The sequence below is a fragment of the Phyllostomus hastatus genome, unplaced genomic scaffold, assembly GCF_019186645.2.
Source record: "Phyllostomus hastatus isolate PE091 unplaced genomic scaffold, TTU_PhHast_1.1 phas_contig_1, whole genome shotgun sequence".
NCBI classification, from domain to species: Eukaryota; Metazoa; Chordata; class Mammalia; order Chiroptera; family Phyllostomidae; genus Phyllostomus; species Phyllostomus hastatus.
The window spans coordinates 31,431,994-31,456,970 of NW_025333498.1; the positions used below are offsets into that span (position 1 = coordinate 31,431,994).

Here is a 24,977-nt window from a genome sequence, read left to right on the forward strand (position 1 = left end):
GAGAAAGCTATTCTATTTTGGAAAAGTTATTTAATGGAGAAATATACTTTATTCATAAAGCAATGAGGCCATGCTATAAATTTCACAATTAGGTGTTACATTTGAATTACATGATAGAATGTTATGCAAATAAAAATTTACATAATTTTCATAATATAAACTATGTTTTATATAATTATTAAATTATATATTTAATATATTTGCATATAAATTATATATTATATATAACAGATAATTATATAACATATTTATTGTATAAAATAATTACATATAATTTTTGTATAGATTATATATAAAATTACATAAATTTTACAATATAAAATTTTATGAACTTACATAATAACTATTCAACTGTGTGCTTTAAACTTACATATTTAGTTTCATAGTGATAACATAATTTTAATAACCCTGACCTTCTGGTTTCCCATGGTGACCCTTGTGCCTAGAAGACTTAATTGGTATTATTTTAAAATAAGCATTTTTGTGTATTATTCACATTGGTAGATTTATTGTGCAAATTTCTTATAGGAATTGTTGAGGAGTACCAGTTGCCTTATTATGACATGGTGCCTTCAGATCCCTCAATAGAGGAAATGAGGAAGGTTGTTTGTGACCAGAAGTTTCGACCAAGTATCCCAAACCAGTGGCAAAGCTGTGAAGTAAGGCTAAGTTCTTATGCATATTTTTTCTATTACAATTTTGAGGTAAGTATCAGAGACCATATAGTCAGAGACCATATAGTTTTTCTCCTTTAATCCAGGTATCCAGTTCATTTCATATATTTAGGTATGTCTTTGATTTTATTCCCTTTAATCATATAGATATGGTTAAAATATAAAATACAAAATATGGTTAAAAGGAATAATACATATTCTCATGAAAGTTATGGGGCATTTACAAACCCTGACATCCCAGTGACTTTACACAACAAGACTTCATTTCTTGCTATTCAAAGTCCCCTACAGGTTAGGCAACTTTCAACAACATCTGTGTTTCCTGTGTGATTCAGTAATCCAGGTGACTTTGGTCTTGGGTTGCTATTTCAACACATAGTTTTTAGGTATTTAGGTCAAGAGAAGAAAGGAGCTGGAGGGTCCATCCATTCTGTCAAAAAGGGTAAAATTTTATTCTTTTTTATGGCTGAGTAGTATTCCATTGTGTAAATATCCTAACCTCCTCATATTGTTTTAAATTTACTATTTGTTCATCAGAGCTTAGCATCAATTCCTGGGTGTGTGGTTTTGCTTCTCTCATAGTTTGTTCTGTGTGAGTAAAGTCTTGGGTGTTTTTCTCTCTTAAAGGCACTCCGAGTCATGGGGAGAATAATGAGAGAGTGTTGGTATGCCAATGGGGCAGCCCGCCTAACAGCCCTTCGTATAAAGAAGACTATTTCTCAACTTTGTGTCAAAGAAGACTGCAAAGCCTAATGATGATAACCATGTTAAAAGAAAATCTCTTACAGCTTTCTTTCTCATTTTCCCTCTTTATGTGAATGTTTTTGCTCCTCTTTTGTTGTTGTTGTCTACCTCAAAGATAATGCAGTTCAGTATTTAAGTGCTCAAAGGCAGCATGAAAAAATAACTCTAAGATCAATCAGGAGTTGGCTCTAGCCAATTTTCATGTTGTCTGTAATATATTTTTTAAAAGCAACACATCAATTCATCTATTTAATAAGAAAGCTATTGTAAAGTGTAAAATAAGCTATAAAATAATAAATGTCATTTGGGCTTTATTTTACTTGAATCAAGAGCATACGAATGAATGGAGAAATGTGTTGAGAAAAGTGAGATGAAAACATGTTCATTAAAGATGTGAACTAGAGTATTTTGTGTCTAACCAAAACTTTCCATCATACAATCTATGGTATCTTCTATTTTTTAAAAATTAAGCAGGATCTTTAAAAAATTAAATATTGTCCTATGTTTTAGTATATAAAACATGGAAAAGTGGAGCTACTTAGTTGGAAGATGGAAGTGAGGTCAGGGTGGCACTCCCTCAGGTCCCCCACCCCTACCTTCCCTTACTCTTTATAATCCATCACACAGTAGCCCTGAAGCAAACAGTTTGAGAGCCACTAAAGTTGCTATACCCTCTCATTAAATGAGATACCTGACATTCTGAGACCTGGAGTAATGTGTCAAAGTCACAGTGCTAGTGGTAGAGCTGGCTGTAGGTCTAAATCTTGTGACCGCCCACACTGTAGAGTTAGCTGGCTTCCACCTGTCCTTTTAATTCCAACAGTACTTTTCTCTCTGTGCCAAAACAACATTGTTCATGATGATATGTGTAGTTTAGTAAAACAGAAGACAAATTAAGTTATTTTTCAGAATCATAAAGGACCTGCATAAATTCTTAAGACAATATCCATTGGTGTTTTCTTCATAGAAATTTCATAGTCACCCTATTTGTTAGATAAGTAATAATGTTTTCTAAAAAATTCCAGAAATTAATCAAGCTTAAAGATACATTACCAGAAGATGTTTTTCAGATGCCTATTACTTTTGTATATACACACGCAGAAGGAAAAGAACAGAAAAGGAAGAGGGACCTAGGAGATATCTTGAGAAAAAAATTTTAAAAATCTTATTTTTTTTAAAATATTTTATTTATTTATTTTTTTAGAGAGGGAAGGGAGGGAGGGAGGGAGAGAGAGAGAGAGAGAGAGAGAGAGAGAGAGAGAAACATCAATGTGCAGTTGCTGGGGGTTATGACCTGCAACCCAGGAATGTACCCTGGCTGGGAATCGAACCTGGGACACTTTGGTTCCCAGCCCACGCTCAATCCACTGAGCTACGCCAGCCAGGGCTTAAAAATCTTAAATGAAGTAAAACAACCAAGTTCTACAGAAAGCATCAATAACTGTAAATAGATATTTTTCCACCCTTTCAAAATGAGTGAGTGCTTGCACAAAGCTCATGATAATATAGTGTTTATTGTACTTCCTGTGGAGACAGAAGTGATGAATTCTGAATAATACATGGAACATTAAATACTTCCTACAAAACTATAATTGTGCTTTGGTGAAGGAGTTTAACACGGTATCTTTTATTATTCTAAAATACTGTTTTCTAAACTCCTTTCCATGGAACACACACCGACTGAGATGATCAAAGACCAAAAGAACTTTTCGATAGGTTCTGAAAAGGTGATAATGCATCGTAGTGTGTCGTGTGCTTTGAGGAGTAAAGAAATGTTACTTGTATTTCTTTAGACTCAATTTGCCAAATGATTTGACCATGGAACCCTTTTATTAAAAGGAGAGGAAACCTTTTACTATCCCACATTTTAGTGTTCTGCAAAGCACAACTTGGGTAACAGGGTTCTGAAGGATACACCTGTATATTATCACATAAACCAGTAGTGCTTATAATTTCTCCCTCTGTGGAAATACGTACTGAACTCCTATCTTCATTTAACTTGGGTGAGATATCAAAGGTAAAAATCTGAGGGTTTTACATACTTTCATTCTCATTCATGCAATTATTCATTCTTTAATTAATGTGGGGCATCCCATATCTTATTTGCCACATATGGAGCCCAACAGGGAAGTTAAAAGATGGGTAGGTTCTGCCTTCAGGGATTTTAAAGTCTAATTTGGGAATGAGAACAGGGATGCAGGTGTGGGGGGGAAAGAAAGTAAATTGACTAATAAGTATAATACAAAGTAGGATGTTTTGAGTTCTATATGACAAGTTATTTTTAAATTGCAACACATTTAGAAAGTACCTTTATTTGGCTATTCTAGAAAATCTAAATCATGTAATCAGTTTTTAAAATTGCATATGTGAATGCTTTTTTAAAAAAGTTATATAAAGAGAATGAGTTTACTTATTAAATTTATTTCTCATAGATTGTTTCTGCATATATGAGAATGAAATTATTTATTTATTGTGGTTGTATTATAGTTTCAAATAAACAAGAATAATATTTCCTCTTTTATTTACATGTTGGGTGAGGATGTTTTAAAATCTCCATTTTCCTTGTGATTTCCTTTATATTCCCTATAAATTATGTTTATAATTTACTTGAGTGTGTCCAAATATAATTTCATATTTTTATTGGTTCAACTTTCACTCTAGAGAAATCTGTACATTTTTTAGATATTTTTCTTGTTTTTGTGTTGGCTAGTTATAATTCCTAACTAAATAGCCTTATGTTTCAATTACCAAGTGTGATTTTTTTAAAGAAAGGCTGTAGATTCACATAAATGATTAGAAAAAGTTAAAAGTTCTAATTTTTTTTAACTCTCAACATTATAAGCAGAAAATGCTCACAAAAATAGGGTGACGTTTAGAGTGTTAAGGCAAATTGTACATATATCTATGTTGTAAAACTTCATATTATTTGTTTTTGATGGAGTCCTTTTGTGTAATATTTATTTCCTTTGAATTGTTTTAAAACAAAAATATTGTTCTTAGACTCAGAGTGAAAGTGTTCTTTGTTGCTTTCAAATATTTTGACTTTGGGTATAATATGAATCTTGGGAAAATTCTGTTTATGAAATTTCAGTACTGTATAAAGTGGTGATGGAATATATATGCAGCATCAATCACTTCCTTAAAATAAGGGAAACATTATTTGTTGTCAATATTTCAGCATGAACTTGTTGCCTTATAATCTATACATGTAATTGGTACAGATTTTGTTGTGTGCTTTCTCCTGTGTCTGAAATATTTGGCATGTCACATCTAGAATTGTTAATTTATGTCCTGACTTGAAAATTAAGTGAAATATGACTGTGTCATGCACTAATTTAGGTATAGCACTTGCTTTTTGTCTTTACACTTTCAATTAACTTTGCATTTTAAATTCTGTGATTGTATGAAAATAATTTCCTAATTGCAGTGTCTGAAGACTTAAAAATAAGCTTTATTTTAAAATGAAGATCTACAATAGATTCATTAGGTTAGAAATTTTATAGTAATTTAATTTTTATGTTAGTAGAATCATTAAAAAAATGAAACAAAACTACTGCTATGCTGGAATTTTGCCACCATGTGACTTATGGGGCAGAGAGAACTCAGGGCTATTTTAGCGTTTACGCAAAAGGACCAGGGCACCTGCTAGCCAATCACCTGAAAGCAGGGAGCCCACGTTTGCCATTATACAAAGCTCAATGTAAAATTGCTTTGCAGGAAATAGTTTTTGATTAATTACTTAACATAAATGTGGGAATGTATTTTGCTTAAATAACTTTATTTAAATTATGGACATTTTATTTCCCATTATGAAATTAAGAAAGTAACTACTGTAGAGTTGATGGCAGTTGATGTCTTCAATAATCATTCCTTTAAATAAATTTACAAATACAACATTTTAAGTTACTTGGAAATGTTTGAGAATTAGCATCTTAACATGCTGTTGTAATGGTCTTTGAAGATACTCTAAATATCAGTTCTTTTGTGAAACACACTACTTCTATGTTTGACAATGCCTTGTATTGGCTCGCTCCATAAATTAATACCTAAATTGGCCTTTATGCACTATTTAGTGAAGGCAGTAATCTTTTTGCTCCTGAGGGCTTCTTCTAAACAGAAAAAAAAGTCAATTGGAAAATTAAAAAATTATTAAAGTGTTAAGGTTAAAGAATTTCTATAACAGGCAGTCTTTCAAAAACCTTTCAATGCAAATTTTCAGATATTTGATTTTCTTTTTTCCCTTTAGCTTTTTAAATGTTTCATTATTCTTCTCATCTCCTTTTCCCTAAGCCTTTCAAAATTATCTTTAGTCTCTAATTTTAAATTGTACTAGGATGATTTAATCATCCTAGTACATAGCCTTCTAATGATGGAGAACTCTTGTTGGTCTAAATTATTTCATATATGTCACAGAGAAAAACGAGAACCAGACCTTGGAATTTGTAAAGGATGTTTAAAATTTATAATTCAGTTTCCATATTTTATAGATGAAGAAACCAAGGATCAGAGATTAAATGATTGCTAGTTATTAGCAGAACTGTTGCGAGATCCCAGTGAGAACAACCACCACGTGCCCCACCATGCCCGACATTTACTAGTTTAAAAATTATTAACATACATCTAAAGCTACCTTAATGTATACTACATAATATGCCATTTAATGATGATGATTAAATCCTAGTCTTTATTTCTGCTGAAGTAATTTGCTCACTCATGGTGAGGTCAGTGAGAAAAACTAAAATAGGCTAAGGAAGAGTTTTAAATAGCCAGGTAGTGCTGAATAAAATTTAGAAATTGTGAGAATGTGAAATTTCTTAGTACAAGTAATAACAAAAGATGCCTCATAACTTTTCTCTCTCTTTTCTTTCAGACTGTTGTTCCTCTTTATGCATTAAGATGCGACTGAAAGATGATTTGGTAGTTGAAATTGGAACCATGTCTATACCATATTATCTTACATCTCTCCTAGTTTCTCATTAGTGTGTCTTTGGCATTCATTTTTTTTTAGTACATTAAAAAAATCTTTGCTGAATTTCCTTGATTCTAAACACTCTATAATTCCTGTTCTTCTCATACTCTAGCCCCTGTCAGATTGCTGCACACTGAACTTAACAAGATTTTAATTTCCCATACCTACATACGAGAGGTTGCATCTCATGCTTTCTCTAGCAATTTTTCACTTGGCATGATGAAGAGGGTGTTTGTTAAAGGCAGAGAAAGCTTTCTTTTAAATTTTATTTTATTTTTTAAAGATTTTATTTATTTATTTTTAGAGTGGGAAGGGAGGGAGATAGAGAGAGAGAGAGAAACATCAATGTGCGGTTGCTGGGGGTCATGGCCTACAACCCAGGCATGTACCCTGACTGGGAATGGAACCTGAGACACTTTGGTTCGCAGCCCGCACTCAATCCACTGAGCTATGCCAGCCAGGGCTTCTTTTAAATTTTAAAAAGATATCAGTCTAGTTGTATTCTAGCTTTGAGCTAACATATAAGGAATGTGTCTACATTTTCCTTAATGCTAAATTCCACTTAGGAGATGGCAACTTGAACACAGAATGTGAAATATATGTCCCATAATGTGATTATAAGTTATCTCTGATATGTTGTGTACTATTGCTTTGTTTTGCTTTGGCCATCTTTTAAAATTAAGCCATTATACCATATGGTTTGAATATAATATTATATTGAAATTAGCTAATAATCCCCATTTTAATATCCCACTATGAAGGGCTGTAAGAATACTTTTTAATTCAGTTGTAGATTTAATACAACATTTGGGAGAGTATCTCATCTTACATTTTAATATTTTCAGATATAACTATATTTTCTTTTTATTGGTCCATCATGATATGTGATGTTTTTCTCTCCAAATGTAATAGTTTTAACTGCAAGATGTTTACCCTGGGCTACAGGAACCTGACTGGTAAAATAGCAACTGCAAATCTGAATGATGAGGGAGTTAGCCTGTACTAAGCATCACCAGGTCCTGTTGGGCAGGTGTGGTCTGCACAAACACCGTGAGCTGAGGGGCAGACAGGGGCTGAAATCCAAGCTGCAATTGGCTACTCAACTCAGAAATATTTTTGTATTTTTCAGGAAATCACCTTGTGTGCTTATATATCTTCAGAAAAGTGCCCTGCTTATACATCTTCAGAAAATGAGAATTAAAATTTCAAAGTGGTTCTTGGCATCTGAAAATACAATAGAGAACTTTTAAAAAATTATGTTTTCATCCTAGCATTTCTAAGAGAGCAAAAGAAATTGTACAATTTATCCTATTGATTAAAATTTTCAACTCAGACATTCTGCACCAAACACATACCCTAATTTTGATATCTCCATTGAGCTTTCATTTCATGTGCAAACTTATTCATCGACTGCCTGTAAAGTGGCAATTGCATGCCAAAATTCTAATGCAAGTATAGAGTGATATTTACTGTGTCTCCATTTCCTCCAGGAGGCTATATACAAGTAAGCAAATATTTTTTGAAATCCAGCTCCTTTTTTCTTCTTTATATAAAGTAAGGGTACCTGAGCCAAAATATTAAATTCTAGCTCATTTCCACAATAACTAGTATCAAGGTCTTCTAGTCTTTGATCCTAGACTGGAGAAAATTATTCAAACTTTATCTGAGTTTCAAGTTTTAAAATGTCCTAAAAACAAAAAATCAGATTCAGATCTCAAAAAAAAAGGAATTTTGGATTGACTTTCAAAGTACTAATACTAATTATACTTTTGATGATGTGACTTTTCTCCTATCTAAGAGCATATTACAAATGTCAAAACCATTGCAGTTTGACACTGCAAAACATGCTTTGAACTCTTGAACTACTGTGAAAAAAATCACTGTTGTAAAGACTTACTGTAACCTGGCTGATATTCTTAAAAATGTAAAAGATATTACCTTTTAAAAGACAGGCTCAAATGAATGTATATAAGGAATGTGAATAAATAGGTTTTAAAATGAGAATTGGTCAATAAATGGTATCAAAAATTAAGCAGATGAAAATTTTAATAGTTGAAATTAATTGTTGAAGCTGGACAGAATTCCAAATTCCAAAGAGAAATGAATGATATTCAGATGATTCACTGATTTCTAGTCTGTGGAAATATACATTTTATACATTATATATATATATATATATATATATATATATACACACACACACACACACATATATACACACATACACATACATATATAACTTACAAGTTATATATAACATAAGTATATATGTTATAAGTATATATAACTTATTATAAGTATATGTACTTATTTTATTTAGAAATAATAGTGTTTTAAATTTAGTAAAAACACAGTGATAGCCTTCATACCAAAATGTTTAACTTTACCAACAGCAAGTCATAGAAGTATTTATTTTAAAGCTTTTTAATATAACCTGACTTTCAGCTGCTTCCAGATGTAAGTAGTTATCTGCCTAAATGTAATATTTTTATGTATACATTTTCTGAAAATGTATTGTTTTGTAAAGTGGTAAAGATAATAAATTAAGCACTCCTTGCACTTGTTTCTGTGAAGCATATAGAGTTCTATTTTAAATAAAAAGAAATGTGTCATATTTTGCTTTCTATGAAATTATGTTCTATTACTTTAAAATTGTATTTATATTTCCATGCATTATTTGGAGGGACTTTGGGAAATTTAAATGTTGGCTTATGTGGGCACTTGAATTGTACTTTCTTTTTTCCTGGAAGAGACACTTTTGTCTTCAACAGCCATCTCTCTATAGGGTATTTAGGATGATAATCTTTGGTTTTTCCTGCAGAGTAACCATTTTTCTTTTGCATTTATTTAAGCATTTATTCAGACTACTGGGTTGGCCTGCTCTCTAGCCTAAAATAGCTTCTTTTCACACTTAAATTCCTAAACACTCATGTGGTCTACAAGTGCCTTAGTCACATGGAACTGTACCACCTCTCTGACTTCGTTTCCAGTGTCCACCCACCTTCAGCCCCCACTGTTCTGCTGCTTGCTGTTACTGAACTTGCCATACACATGTGATCTCACGGGATTTGCTCTAGTCCTTCTGCCTAGAGTGTTCTTCCCCCAGATATTTGCATGGTTTAAGTTTCTGTTAGAACACCACCCTACTAAACAGACCTTCTTCCCACCCTTTCTAGAGTAGCACTCTTTGTCATTCACAATCCATTTAGTCCTTTATTTTTCTTTATAGCACTTTGCATTAACTGTCATAATATATCATATGTCTTTTAGTGCATAGTATCACAGTGACTAAATCCTTCAGCACTACAATTAGGAGTTATTTCACCTAAGTTTGAAAATGTAGTTCTAAAACATTAGGAATTACATGTTGTTTTGCACAGTGAGAAATACTGAGTGGAACTCATTTCCTCCCCTCCCCGCACCAAAAGTCTGTAATAAACCTTGAGGGATAGTTTTAAGTGCAACCAAGAATGGTTTAACCAAATTCATAGTGGCTGTTCCAGAATAAACTTATGAGAAAATTAGGTCATTTGGTTTATATTTTCAACCCTGCAATGATGGTATTTTGCCCCTCTAGGACTCAATGTATGAGAGGTCGAACACTGTGTTGGTTTTACTTTGGGGGGCAGTTTTCTCATTGTGCTCTCCTTATCTTGCATTATCTTAAGTGGGTACTAACCATATTCACAAGGCAGATATTCTTGCTCAACAGTCACAACGTCAGATTCTCATCTAGCTTCATTATCAGCTTCTTCTTGGAGTAGGGAAAATATTTATTTATTTTACGTCAATCTAGACTATGAAAATTTTATGCATGAAATTTTTTTTAAAGATTTTATTTATTTATTTTTAGGGAGGGAAGGGAGAGAGAGAGAGAGAGATCAATGTGCAGTTGTTGTGGGTTATGGCCTGCAACCCAGGAATGTACCCTAGCTGGGAATCGAACCTGGGACACTTTGGTTCCCAGCCCACGCTCAATCCACTGAGCTACGCCAGCCTAAGGGCTGCATGAAATTTTTTAAAATGCTGTAGATTCAGCAACAACACTATTAGTGTTTTTTCTTCAGTTGTAATTTTGTAGCAACTCTCCAGCATTTTGATTTTTTAACACTAATGTGCAAAAGTTGGTGAACCTCACATTTGTGACATAATTTACTTAATGAGTGAACTTGAAATTGAATAGTTACTTTATTCCCCCTTAGGACAGCATCCTAGAGATTGGGGGAACCACTAAATCCAGGCTATTTTATGGGGTGTCCTAAAGCAAGATTTTTAAGAAATGCTGTCTGAATTTTACAGGAAATAATATATATATTATTATGTATATAGATGCATAATAATATACAGACATATATGTATATATATGCATGCTGTGGTTAAGGAAACTATTAAAACTTTGATTTCACTACTTTCTTTAAAATCCATTTAATGGGAAACATTTTTCTATAGAGGTTTTTTAATTAGTGCTATATCTAACAAAAATTATAATTACAATTACTTCTATTATTAAAACAGGTTAAAATTCTTTCCCCCTCAAATATTAGCCAACAAATCTTTATCAAGCATTACTGCTGCAAAGTGCATAGTATAACAGTCATTGCCGGTGGTGCGAAGAAAACAATAGGCTCCCACATTTAAGAAGATAATCTAGGGAGACAAGGCATGCAGAAGAATAGCTATCTAACTTTAGAAGCTAGTAATTCAAGACATGTCATAAGGAAGAAATTATTAAGGCTGAGTGTGAGTAAAGATATTGAGGAATGACTTAAGCTGGAAGATTCAAGACAATGAACATGTTGATGTAGAAGGGTAGGAAAGATTTTTATGTGTTATATAGACAGAAAAAAAGTCCATGGTTAGAAAAATGTCTGAAACAAAGTAGGAATCCTCATGGCAATGAATAATCTATAGGACTAGAATGGAGAGCTTGTAAAAGATTCCGATTACAGCATTTGAACTTGATCTGCCTTTGAGGGAGACTGAAGATTTTAAAGTAACAATGATAGTGTGAATTTGGTATTTGATAGAGGCAGTCAAAGAATTACTATCTTAGGAAATTTATTAAAGAACTCTGATGATTCCACCCTTACCTTTTTCCCCTAATTGGTGAGTATGTGGAGATAGCAGACAGGTAAAGAATTTCAAGATGAGCTGTGCAGTCGCTGTGCAGTGGGTGTCTTTATATGGTGCTTTCCCCCTACTTTGTAGCGTGTCTCAAAAGCAAAATATATTCACAAGAAGGAGGAAAAAATGAAAGATTATTAAAGATATGACCGAGGGATTTTTAAAGTGCACACAAGGAGAAAAAAATATCATTTAAAAAGGCCTACCTCATAATTCCATCTAAGCATGAAGATATTTCTAGGTGCCACTGAACAGTGGGCAGTAATTTTTAAATATAATCAAATTGAGTTTGAAAATAATAATGGTGATTTCATAGAAGAATCCTTGCTTCAGTAACTTAGGAAATCATGCTTGATTTTCTTTGGAGTGTTACCCAATTGTGCTTGAAATTGTTCATTTGAACTCTTTTAAACAAGAAGCAGGTGGTTAAATATGGGTGCTGCTCAACATTTACACAAAACATTCCAAACACAATGCACTTTTGCCCTTTGAATGTCACCTAGCTTTCACTTGTCGCCCTTAGTCAGTCCTTCCTTGGCCGTTTGATTTGACATCACTGTATCCCTGAAGGAGAATTCATTCAAAAGTAGTTACCTGCTAGGGAGCATTAGACTGCTTTTATAATCTTCCAGCTAAAGCTTTTAATGTGGCAACTGCTGGTTACTGAAGCATTTTAAGAAAGGGACTGCTGAGTTTGCCTTTTATTTTTAAATGGAGAAACACAAGGTGACACAATCACATGAGACATAAGTGAACCAGAACGGAGAAGTACAGCTTAATGTTTTGCTCAGAGCAAAAGCAAGACTTTGCAAAAACAGATTTCAAGTCTATAATGCAATCTGGATCTTTGCTTTTATATAATACATGAATTAGTTCATGAAATTTACTTTTCTCTAAGTAAGCTTTTCCTTTACCAGATACCATGATATCACCCATGGGTGATATCATGGTATCTGGTATCAACCTCTTACTGAGGATTCACCTGCTACCGAGTATGTATTAAATACCCCAAATTTACAAGCAGGTAGGAAGAAAAAATGCAGAAAAACACAGACTTGGCTATTTCTTTATTTCTTCTTTTTTTCCCCAAAACAAACTTTTGTAGAAGTAGAATACATACTCTCTCCACATCTCCTCTCTGCCCACTCAGTCCTGGATCCACCTCAATTGCCCTTTTGCTCCTGTTGCCCTGCTAAAATCGACTTCTCGACTCTCACAATTGACATAGCCAGTGCAAAGAACAGTTTAACTTTTTCTTTCTTGGTCCATTTAGGATCTTTGATGGAGAATGTCCTCTCCCAGAATTATTTTTCTTATTTCTGAAATATCACTTTCTTCTGGCTCTCTTCCTCCTTCTCCCTCTTTTACTCAGCATTCTTCACATATTTTTCTTTTTCTGTGTCCCTAAAATGCTAATCTTTACCCATGATTCTGTGCATAGTTCTCTTCATCCTAAACCTTCCTTCACAGTGAGGTCATCTACTCTTTTGTCTTTAACAAACATACTTTATTTGATCCCAAGTTCTAAGATCCAGTACCAATTTTCAGTTGCTTCCTGGTATATCCACTTGAATGTACCATAGTTACTTCAGACTCAAATGTCAACATGTACTTTTTGTGTCTGACGTCTTTGGCTTAGCATAATGTTTTTGAGATTTATTGCGTTGTTGGATGTGTCTATAGCTTGTTCTTTTGTATTTCTGGGTACAAGTCGCATGTAGTAACAGATTACAATTTGTTTTTCCATTTACCTGTTGGACGCTTGGATTTTTCCAGGCTGGAGCTATTATCAATAAATCTGCCTTGACTATTCATGTATAAGCCTTTCATGGATATATGTTTTCGCTTTTCTTGAGTAAATAACTAGGAGAATAATTTCTGGGTCAAAGGGTAAGTGGAAATTATTGTATAAAGTATTTGTACCATTTTACACTTTCACTTTCAATGAGATTAATAGTTGCTCCATACTTTTTCATTTTAGACTTTCCAGAGGGAATGTGATGGTATTGTAATGGGGAGACACACACCCCAGGAATGGGGGAGGGATTTGAGTTGCACATGTGTGATTGCAGACTTGGTCCCCTTGCTGAACACAGTGGCCGGAGGAGGGGCAAAGACAAACTTGGCCAACATGCCTTCATTGCTGGAAAGGCTGGACACTCCCATTGGCTTTCAGCACACTTGGGATCCTGGGAGAGGACTTTTGGAAATGGAGAGTGCAGGAAAGCAAAAAGTCATTTGGTTCTTTCCCCTCCTCCAGGTATGGGGGGGATGTGTCAACGGGCACCAGTAGGCCCACCAGTGGTGGCCTGTGTGAGCCTGTGAGTGGAGGCCTCAAGGCGCAGACTCCGAAAGATGTCTGAAGCTGAACAGCAGCTGGAGAGCAGCTAAGCCACCTAAGTTCATGATACTTTTGGGTGGGAAAAGAGATTCCTGGTGCAACCTTTTTTTTTTTTTAATTTAAGATTTTATTTATTTTCAGAGAGAGGTGAAGAGAGGGAGAAAGGGAGGGAGAGAAACATCAACTGTGTGGTTGCCTCTCACATGCCCCCTACTGTGGACCTGGCCTGCTGCCCAGGAATGTGCTCTGAATGGGAATGAACTGGTGACCTTTTGGTTCCCAGTCGGGTGCTCAATCCCCTGAGCTACACCCGCCAGGGCCCTGGTGCAACCTTGAACTGAGCTGGTGCCAGGTGCCAGGGTGATTTTTCTTTGGGTGTCTTTGAGGGAATGGTCTTTGAGGCAGAAGCTTGCTCTTATTTCCAAAGACCTTGATGATAATAGCACTGTGAACAGATTTTTGTTCTTGTGTTATTTTCGGTGTGTCATACTTTGACTTTTCTTTCCCCTTACTTTTGTTACCTAGATATTTTAGGCAGAAACTTGCCATTAAATAAAAGATTCTTTTCTTTTCCACCTAACTCCATCTTTGGAGATTTGCCTAGTAAGTGGTGAGCGGTAGGTCCCCCTCCCCTACTGGTTGGGTTTGGAAACAGTATCTCATTGTAATTTTTTAAATTGTACTTTAGTGATGGCTGGTGATATTTTGCTTCTTTTCCTGTGAATATTGATTCATACTTTGAGGTATGTTAAAATATGTTGCCTGTTTTTATTGGTTTTTGTTTTCTTATTTTTGAGTCATAAGTGTTCTTTATATATTATGGATACAAGTATTTTGTCATAATGAACTCATTATTTTCTTCAAGACACACCTATGTTCTTTACTATGATCCCTTCTTGTTTCACCTCAAACCAAATGATACTGTTTCTACTTCTTTAGTATATCACTCCTCTCCATCTTTATGCCACTACTGTTTTAATTCATTTCTACTCATTCATGTTTTTTCTCTTTGAGATAACATTAGCAATTATTCTCAATAATAAGTATGATGGTTCTAAATCATATAAAATAGGGTGAGGAAAATCCCATTCTCTTTATTTGTGCATATCAAATAGGGATGAGTAAGTTCTATATATCTTGACTAATAGACTCCTGGGAAAAAGAATATCACCCAGAATGTGGCAGTATTTCCCCTTTGCAGACACTGTGTTGTCCTGGCTATTGGAATCAGCCTTCTTAGCCCAAATCTAGTTCTGTTTACTGATAGTTTTGTCCTGAAGGTTTCTATTCCCTTCAATTTATTGAGAATTAATTTGTGATCTAGAACATGGTTTATCTTGGTGAGTGAGTATTCTGTGTGCACTTGAAAATACATGTATTCTATAGTTTTTGTGCTTTGTAGTCTATAAATGTAAAGTCAAGTTGCTTAATAGAGTTTTCAAGTCTTTTTATCCTATGTATTTTCTCTATTCTATCAATTAGTGAAAGAAGGTGACTAGATTTGTTGGTTTCTTCTTTCACTCAATCAGCTTTTGTTTATGTATTTTGATGCTCTGTTTTAGGTGCATACATATTTAGATTTTATGTGTTCTTGATAATAAATCCCTTTATTATTATGAGATGTCTCTTTTTATGTCTCATAATATTCTTATTCTGAAGTCTATTGTGTATATTAATAGAGTCACTGCAGCTTTCCTATGATTAGTATTTACATAATATATAGTTTTGCATTCTTTTGTTTTCACATACTTGTTTCTTTATATTTAAAGTGGACTTCATGTAGATAGCATATATTTGGGTCTTATATTTTTATCCAGTCTGACAATCTTTGATATTGGAGTGTATAGACCATTTAATAGTTATTATGTTTGATTTTAATTTACTACCTTATTATTTTTTGCATTTGTTTTGTCTATTCTTTTTACTTTCTTCTTCTTATTTTGGATGAGTTCAGTACTTTTAGTACTCAAATTTATTTCCTCTGTAATGTATTGGTGATATCTCTTTCTTAGTGGTTTTTCTAGGTTTTATAATATGAATTTTTAATTTATTAAAATGTAAATATATATTTATACTTTACAAAATATATTTTTATTTTCTTTTGTCCTTTGTGCTTTCATCATACAATGTACTTTTATATATGTAATTTCACAATATATTGATTAATTTTGCCTAAACTGTCAATTATATTTTAAATGATTAAATTAAACTTTTTAAATGAAGACTGTCTCTCATTACATTTGCTATATCCAATGCTCTTTATTTCTTTGTATATATTTGTTTTAATCTGATATTACTTTCTTCAGTCAGAGGATGTTCCTTTAACATTCCTTATGAAGCACTAAATTTTCTCAGCTTTGGTTAATGTGAAAATGCCTTTCATTTTTGGAGAATATTTCTACTAGACATAGAATTCTAAATTAACAGGTTTTTCTTTTTATGACTTCAAGGTCATTACTCCTGTCTTTTGCATTTTCCAGTTTCCTGATATACCCTTATAATAAAGTTTTCACTATCAAGTTACTTTTTTAGCTCTGGAAGTATCATTTAGGTCTTTTATACTATTTATTTCCTCACTGTTTTAATGTTTATTTTTAGTCCTTGACTGCATAGTAGCTATTTTAAAGTTTTTCACATTGCTCTGGGTCTATTTCTGTTAACTGTTTTATCTCATTTATGGGTATTTTACTTCTTATTTGCATATACAGTAATTTTTTATTAGATGCTGGACATTCCAAGGTGCAATTGTGTCTAGATTATTAAGTGTCTAGATTTTATTTGTCATCATTTCTGGAGAGTAAAAGTTTGATTTAGAAGGCATTTAAGCAGCTTAAAGAATAGTTTTATCTATTCAAGTCTTATTTTTTTAAACTTTGTTAGGGTAGGTCTAAAGTAGTCTAACTCTAGGGCCAATTTAACCATGTTGTGACCTTCCTGGGATTTCAACTGAACACCCCAGGTTTTAATAAGCTCTCTACGCTCTGGTCAGTACTCAAACATCTCCCAGCCCCATGAGCTCTCTGGGAAATTTCCAATTTGCAGTGTCTTAAAAATTGTTCTTTGCTTTGTTTCATAAAGATTCACCTAAGTGGTACTACTTAGTCTTTAGCAAAAGACTCAAGGGTACCTTAATGTGAACTTTTGAAACTATTTCTCTGCAAAACTTTGTCCATTTTTGCAAATATGAGTTATCATAGCCTTCTTAACTCCAATTTCTATTTGCCTTCATTTCTTATTTTGCCTCACAATCCTCCAGGAAAGATTCTGGAACAATGGTAGGATGCTTGTTTCATGTATTTCCCTTGTTTTAGGGATACTAATACTGTGCTTCCTATGGTCGTATGTCTGGAGACCATGAAAAAAATATATAATGTATTTAATGTTATATATAATACAAATGTATAATATTCCATGCATATTTCATATATCTATTTTACCTTATATAGTACCTATATTTTATTTATTTCAGATTTTTCACTCTTTATGGCAGAAGGGCAATTATAGTATTGATAGCCTGTCATAGATGGAAATAAATCTCTCTTTATTTTTAATCCTTTTAATGTATTTTATTTGTTTTTTCAATTATTTACCTAAAAATCTTGACTATGTACTAGGTATCTGAAACTGAATAAAATAAAATGCAACAGCATAGTACCTAAAGCAAAATGTTGGACACCTTTAACTGATTATGACATATTAATAACATAAAGAGTTGCTGGAAGACAGGCAATGAGAAAAAGACCAGAAGACCCTCACAGTCATTTGTTCATATTGAAAGGTTGGTATAGACCTGTGGTTTTCAACCTTTTACACATCATAGCACACATAAACTAACTGCTAAAATTCTGTGGCACACCAAAAATATATTTTTTTGCAATCTGACAAAAATAGTTATAATTTTGATTGATTTACAAAAATAATAGTAATTACCTACCCTTTTGTCCAAAGTGACTTTTTAAAAAAAATCGGGTGTCTATATTTATGTATAAGGGTCCCTGGTACCAAGAATTAGCCAGTCATATGTGATGTGACCAACAAGATACAACTCTTATATAACCTATATATTTATGGTTCAAGACAGGACATTTACGCTGAATGGCTATTGTGGTTTTTTTTTTTTTTTTAATTTGAAAAATCGAAGGGAAAAGAGGTTAGTGCCCCTGACTAAATAGTCAGGTATTACATGTTTTAAAAATTCTTGTAGCACACTGGTTGAAAATTGCTGGTATAGATTGATGGTGGGAGATGGTGAATGACGATAACATCTGAGGGATAAAAAACTTCTCAGCAGCACAAACATCCCCCAGATTGTTCCTGCAATGTTCAGTTTCATTGTAGGCATAGTTTAAACATAATATTTTGTATGGCACCTAAATTACTTGCATCTTTAGTGTTAGTTATCTATGAAATTTACAATTTTACAAAACTCTAGAGCAAAACCATTGATTATTATTCTAAATGGATGTAGGTAATATGCTTTTGACACTTTTATCTGATTTGTAACAGTTACAGTTTTTTTCTCCTCTCAAATAGTTGGGGTTGGAGTGGTAGATGATGGACATGCTCCTAACGTGGCACTTATGCTCCTGTTTTTAACCATCACTTTTCCTTCTTTCCCTTTGTGATTGTTTATATGCTTACATTCCTACTCTATTACTCAAAAAGCCATGGATAATGGGAATTATATAGTGAGAATTAATTTAGAAAGGAAAAAGAGTTTTGTTTCATTAATTTCTACTTCATATAGCTTGGTCACTTCTGAATGGTCACCAGCAAAAAATTCTAGCTGAACTGACCTGTAGAATTACAGGAAATAGGTCCATTCTTAATAATATATTTTTAAAAAACATTGATACAGACCACAGTAATAGTTTTTAGTTATATTTTTTCCTGATGTTTTAAGAATCTGATGGGTTCTCTTGACATAAAAAAATTATACACACATATACACTGATGAGATTTTACATTCAATCTAAGGTATCTCTAAAGATCATGAATATTCTCCATGTTAAGGTAATACTTTGGATGAGGATAGAAATGTATGTTTTGCTTGAGACAGGGAACTGACATGTGTTGAGCATTTGTTTTTGTTTTTTATTTTTTACTTTAGCACCATTTATTAAGTTTTCTCAGCTGTTGTTGTAGCTGCTATGTGTCAGCCTGCTCTTAAAACATACAATGCTCTTCCAATTCCTCTTGTCCAGGACAGAAGGATTTTCCATGTAGTGCGCCAGCAGAACAAGAGACTCCAGTGATGCCAGCTTCAATGATGCTGCCATCAGAGAGGGAGAGGGTCATGGCACATTCAACTGTAGCTTCCAGAGGTTTTGAAAAAAAGAGCCTACAGAACATTTTTTTAATGTAAATTATTATGTTTAACTATTTTGAGGTAGACTGTAGTTTCCAAAAATGGAGGCAATAGTATTTTTAGCCTCACATGCTCTTCCAGAAACTTGCCACTGCCCCATCTGTGAAATCTATTTCTCCTTCACTTGAGCTTATGGGTCCTGTGTGACTGTCTCAATGAAAAGAATGTGGCAAAAGTGACATACGTGACTTCTGAGGCTAAGTCATAAAGGACAATACATCATATCCTGGCTTGCTATTTCTCTCAAAATGTTCTCTTTTGGAATTCAGCCACATGGTGGAAGCTTAGGACACAAGTAGGTGTCGGTGTTCTGGCCAACAGCCCCAGCAAAGATCCCAGCCAACAACCAGTGTCAGCCATCAGGCATGTGAGTTAATAGGCCCTCAGATGATTCCAGGCTCCAGCCTGAGTCCCACACAGGCACTAAGTCTACCAGCTGAGGTCCCAAACACATCATAGAGCAGAGACAAAATGTGAATTCAGTCCTCAGCCTTTGAGCTGCCCCTAATAAGGCTGAGTTGAGCAGAAATAAGCAAGAATCTTATTGCTTATTGGAGGAAACACTCAGAGTCTTCCTCCAATTGCAGATTACTGAACAAATAAACATCATCCCTTTAGGCCAGTAAATTTCAGAGTGGTTTTATGGGCAGCTGTAGATACCTGAAACACATTTTGATTTCAGAAAGTGAAGGGTAGCTAAAATTCAAGCTAATATACATGGTAGCAACTTCAGGACTGGAAGACAGGTGAAAATGAAAAACACTGGTATGAGCTTATTGTTGAAATCTTGAAGGGGTCAAAGAGACTATTACAGGAGACCTCATGGACCTTGAAAAAGCTGTTGGTGAAGACCTGGAGAGGAAATCGGTATTGGGAGCTAGAGGAAAGAGGACTCTTTTTATGTAGTGATGGGAAGTTTAGCAACAATAAAACTGTTTCCTGCAGTAAGGTAGAATATAAGAAATATACCTATTTCTGAACTAAGAAGATTTGCAGAAAGAGGATCGAAAGTGCCTTGCCTCCTATCTGCTTCTAGCTTCCTGTAGTAAAATGTAAGGAAGGGATATGAGCTAAAGAAAGAACTGTTATATATAAAGTCTCCAAGACTTGCTGGGTTGGAAAAGAAAACTGTTTCTCATTCCCAGCCTCTCCAGATGGCAAATGATGCTAAAATTAAGATATGGCTTCTGAGTAGAGATCAAATCCAGGCTGCTGTCAGGAAAACATGTCTAAATATAAAACCTTTTGTTAAGGCCTCATGAAGTTTTAAGATAGTACCTTATAGACCATTTCAAACAGACAAAAGGCCCTCCAAGCATCTTAAGGGTGCTTCACAGATTCCTTCCACGCAACAACAAAAATTCGAAAAATCTTAAGTTAGGTGTCCTTAAAGAGGGCTCAAGTTAGAGGCTTATCTCAGTGGGATTTGGATGTACTGCATTTGTTTAATGGGGCAGGCAGATTATAAATTGATTCATAAGAAACCCACAAGTGTTTTAAGGAATTTTTCTCACCTTCTACTGAAAAGGATAGAGAACAGTATAAAACTTAAAAAAGCACTTTTACTCTCAAAAGTCTGTGGGCAGTGAGTAGACAAAGCAACCACTCAACTGCAAAGATAACCTACATTTTATGGTGTAGAAAAGATAAATAAATGGGTTGAAAGGGGACAGAGGAAGAGTGAAGAGCCATGGCGAATTCCTAGGTGGCAGGACTGAGTTGTAATCAAGAAGCTGGTAATATGTACCTGTCTGTATTTCGGATTTGTTATGAACCAGAGACAGCTAAGTTTCATCTGGTGTCCCTTTTTTGAATTTGAATACACTTAGTGATTTTCCTCCATCTATAACATCTTTGTTTGCTAGGTGTTTGTGGAATATTAGAAAAATCTTTTTAGTTCACAGATCTGCAGATCAAGAGATATGGCACTCAAAGTGCTAAATCCAAGGAACCGCACCCAAAAAACTTCATATGATTTAGATGACAATTTCCTGGCCCTCAAGCTAATGCCTGTAGAACTTGAGAGAGGAGGGATGGAGAAGAAATTAGTGTATTTTTCATGTGGAAGAAATATGAATTGATGTGGCCCGAAAGTGGATGGTGGCAGATTTTTCTCCCAAGAATAGCTTCCACAATACTTTTAGTCTGAAATGCTCATCCAGTGAGTTGCCACTCTTCCATTAATAGAATGTCTATCTCATCCCCTTAAACCTGGGCAGACTATACTGACCACCTCAAAGAAAAGGATGCTCTAAAATTGTGCTGTGTGGCATCTGAGGCTAGAGCATAAATGAAACAGAGCTTCCAACTCATAGCTCTTTCTCTCGGAATGCTTACCTTTGGAACTCATGTGCTAGGAATCTAAAGATACAGGGAAAGGCCATGTATAGATTTTGGCTGACAGTACCAGCCAAAGTATCAGATAATATCCAGAAAAATTTCAGGCTTGAGAGTAACTAAGCCTTCACATGATTCTGCCCCTAGTCTTCGAGCTGCCCCAACTGACACTGAATGGAGCAGACAAGAGCTCTGTCAGAATTTGATCAAATTACAGAATTAGAGCAAAATACACATGACTTTTTTAACCCACTAAATTATGAGTTTTTTTAAAATACAGCAATAGATAATGCAAATGACCACCGAGAACACTGTAAGATAGTGTGCTTATATTGTACAGAAGAGGAAGCACACTGGCCGTCACATAGCATGTCAGTGGTAGAGCTGAGCTGGGGGTCTGAGGGTGTCTGAATCCACAGTCTGAGTTCTTTCCACTCCTTAACCCACTTCTGCAAGAGGGCATAGGTTGACCAGAAAGACAATGAGTTGAACTAGAAAGGCCACTAAGCTCCAACCTAAAAGGATTGAGCCCAGAAGAAGGAAGATGAGGTTTGTAGCTGACCAGATATAGAGGCCTTCTCTAAACAGGCACACTTTGCAGTCAAAAATAAATTACGGTCAAATTCTTCTTAATATTTGAGAGATTTGGTGTGACCTCGAGCAAGCTACAGAAATTTTCTATGTGCAGGTTTCCTCAGGTGGGACATAATAATGCACTATGGCTTGCAAAATTGTTGTAAAGATTACACTTTTATATGGAAATAAGAGAAACTATTATTAGTCTGAATACGTTAATGTAGTCATCTGAAAGTCCTACTAGAATATGAGTGGCACACATTCATTGTTCTCTGACTTCTAATCAAAATGTCAACACTGAATTTGACCATTGTCCCTTTATCTTTTGAAATTCTGCTGCCACCTGGATCTCTTCCCCTAGTTTCAGATACTCGCTGCCCCTGGGGCCTCCAGCTGCCAGTTCCCCTACTCCCCAGAAAGGCGCTAACACCTCCTTCCCCACTACAAAATTCATGCCTTGAATTTTAGCTCATTTGTTAATTATTTGTTTGTTTAATGGTGTTCAGGGGCAAATGAGGTGCAAATAAACTTTACTTAATGAGACCTTTGACTTTAAAATAACAGCTTATTAACTACCATGGAATCTCTAATTGATAGACTTAGTGGGAGAGATACTTTTGTTCACAGAGTTCTTTGCCTACTCTTTCTTTCCTCCCACAATATGCAAAAATATTCCTGAAGTCTACTTTGTAACCTTTCTACACCCATTTTGGAAAACACTATACGGTGTAGTACAGGGTGGGGCAAAAGTGGGTTTACAATTGTTCATATGGAAAAATAATACAATAATTAAAAAGTAATAATATAAGAATAAACTATATTTTAAGTGCTCACAACTGTGAACCTCCTTTTGCTTCACACTGTATATCCCAACAGGGCCCACTAGAAATGAATTTGTTGCATTGGGAGAGAACTGAGGTAGGCGGCAAAACACAGATCAGCTTTATTTTAAAATTGTGAGTTTTTTTCTTTCTCCTACCCTTTTCAAATAGTGGACAGAGTTGGGTGGGAGAACAGGAAACCATTCATTGACAACCTTGACACAGCAAGTGCTTGTTGTAGCTCTCATTTAATACCATGCTTGTGTTTAACAGCCTGGATTAGCCAAACTTTAATTTCTTGAAAATATATTCACTATTAGTGATTATTTGGATTCAATGAGAGAGAGAGAAAGAAAGGAGGATAATTATGTTGTTCCTTTGACTATGGCAGGGTGACTTCATTCCATTCTGTTTGACACTGAAGCATTTCTCTGTGCTGTGCTGTGGAGGCTCAAAACATAGAGACTATAGAGAACAAATTATATAACTAAGGTATTTTGAACAGGCATTTGATTCACTCTCTAAAAAATATGGAAAGGAGATCTTTACAGCTCAGGATAAGGAGGGAGATAAAAAAAGAGAATAGGAGTAGATAGAATTTGTATTACAAATATTTGTATCCATTCACACTCACCCCAAAATATACAAAATAAAACTTTAAAATGTATTATAATTTAATAAATATATAAAATATTTTATACTAAACAGTGTTGAGTAGCTCTATTCAAACTTCTGACTCTATTTCTAGACATTGTAGAGTTGTCCATTTTATTACATTCCCTTCTGATTTATTATTTTGAATTTTCATTTTGTTCAAGTATTCTTTCTTGTAATAATTAAACCTACAATTTTATCATGATAGCCTTCCATTTCCTTTAGCCTCAGTCTGGTTTCCTTTGTACACTAATTCCTATGTCCAGGGCTCAAAGTCTCCATTAATGTCACCATATGGTGCCAGTACACCTGCTAGTCTCAAAGTTGCTATGTCTGGCTGTATTTAGAATTTTCTGGGGAGCTTTTGAAAATTATAGGTTTCTAGAGCCTGTCCAGAGCTACCGCATCATAATGCTATTCATATCTGCCTCTCCCTTTCCATTCTCATTACTACAACTGAAGTCTGAATGTGTTTGCTGGGCTGTTGCAATGATACACTAATTGGTGTCTCTAGTCTCTTGTCTCCCCCAGAATGCCTCTGTCAGATTAATCTTCCTAAAATAGTACATCACATAAGTTGTTTCAATGTGTAATAACTCTTAATGGATCCTTACTGCCCTCAGGGAAACAATTAATTATCTTTAGGCTGGCATTTAAGGCTTCTACAATTTATCCTCTACTTACCTGTTCAATGTACTTCAGTCCTTATCTGACTTGACTTCTCACTAGCAAATAAGTCCTATGAATCTTTCTATTTTACTTTGTGCTGCTATAACAAAATACGATTGGCTGAGCAGCTTAAAACACAAACATATATTTTCACAGCTTTGGGTGCTGAGAAGCCCAAGATTAACGTGCTGTCAGATTCAGTTTCTGGTGAGGACCCTCTTTCTGTATCTTCATCTGGTTGAATAAGGAAGCTCTGGTTTCCCCTTCTCTTCTTATAAGGGCACTAACCCCATCATGGCTGCTCTACTCTCCTGTCATCTAGACCCAATTATCTTCCAAAGGCCCTGCATCATAAAAACATCACGTTGGATGTTAGAGCTTTGGGAGAGACACAGCCATTTGATCCATAATGCCTTCTTTCTTATTAAAAGGCTTTCTTCCTAAGGTGTTTTTTTTTTTTTGAGATCATAAATTCTTTTTTTAGCTTTATGTTGAAATAATTTGAAAAGTTGCTATGTAAACAATTTCTGATTACCCTTCACTCAAATTCTCTATATTAACCTTTTACCATATTTTCTATATTTTTCTCTCTCTCTGCCATCTGCCATATATATGTATGTATGTATATATTATATACACATATATACATATACATAATGTTCAAAATAAGAAATTAACATAGATACAATACTGTCCTCTA

General features: G+C 34.4%; 1 protein-coding gene across 1 annotated transcript in view; it reads left to right on the plus strand.

Moving 5' to 3' along the window:
* The window catches only part of ACVR1C (activin A receptor type 1C), a 70,056-nt gene extending 67,434 nt beyond the window's left edge, over window positions 1-2,622 (plus strand). The window contains exons 8-9 of the mRNA XM_045857977.1: window positions 529-659; window positions 1,302-2,622. Of these exons, the coding sequence (XP_045713933.1) occupies window positions 529-659; window positions 1,302-1,427 (257 nt within the window). The 3' untranslated portion in view covers window positions 1,428-2,622. The remainder of the gene's footprint in view (window positions 1-528; window positions 660-1,301) is intronic.
* The last annotated feature ends 22,355 nt before the right edge of the window (window positions 2,623-24,977 follow it).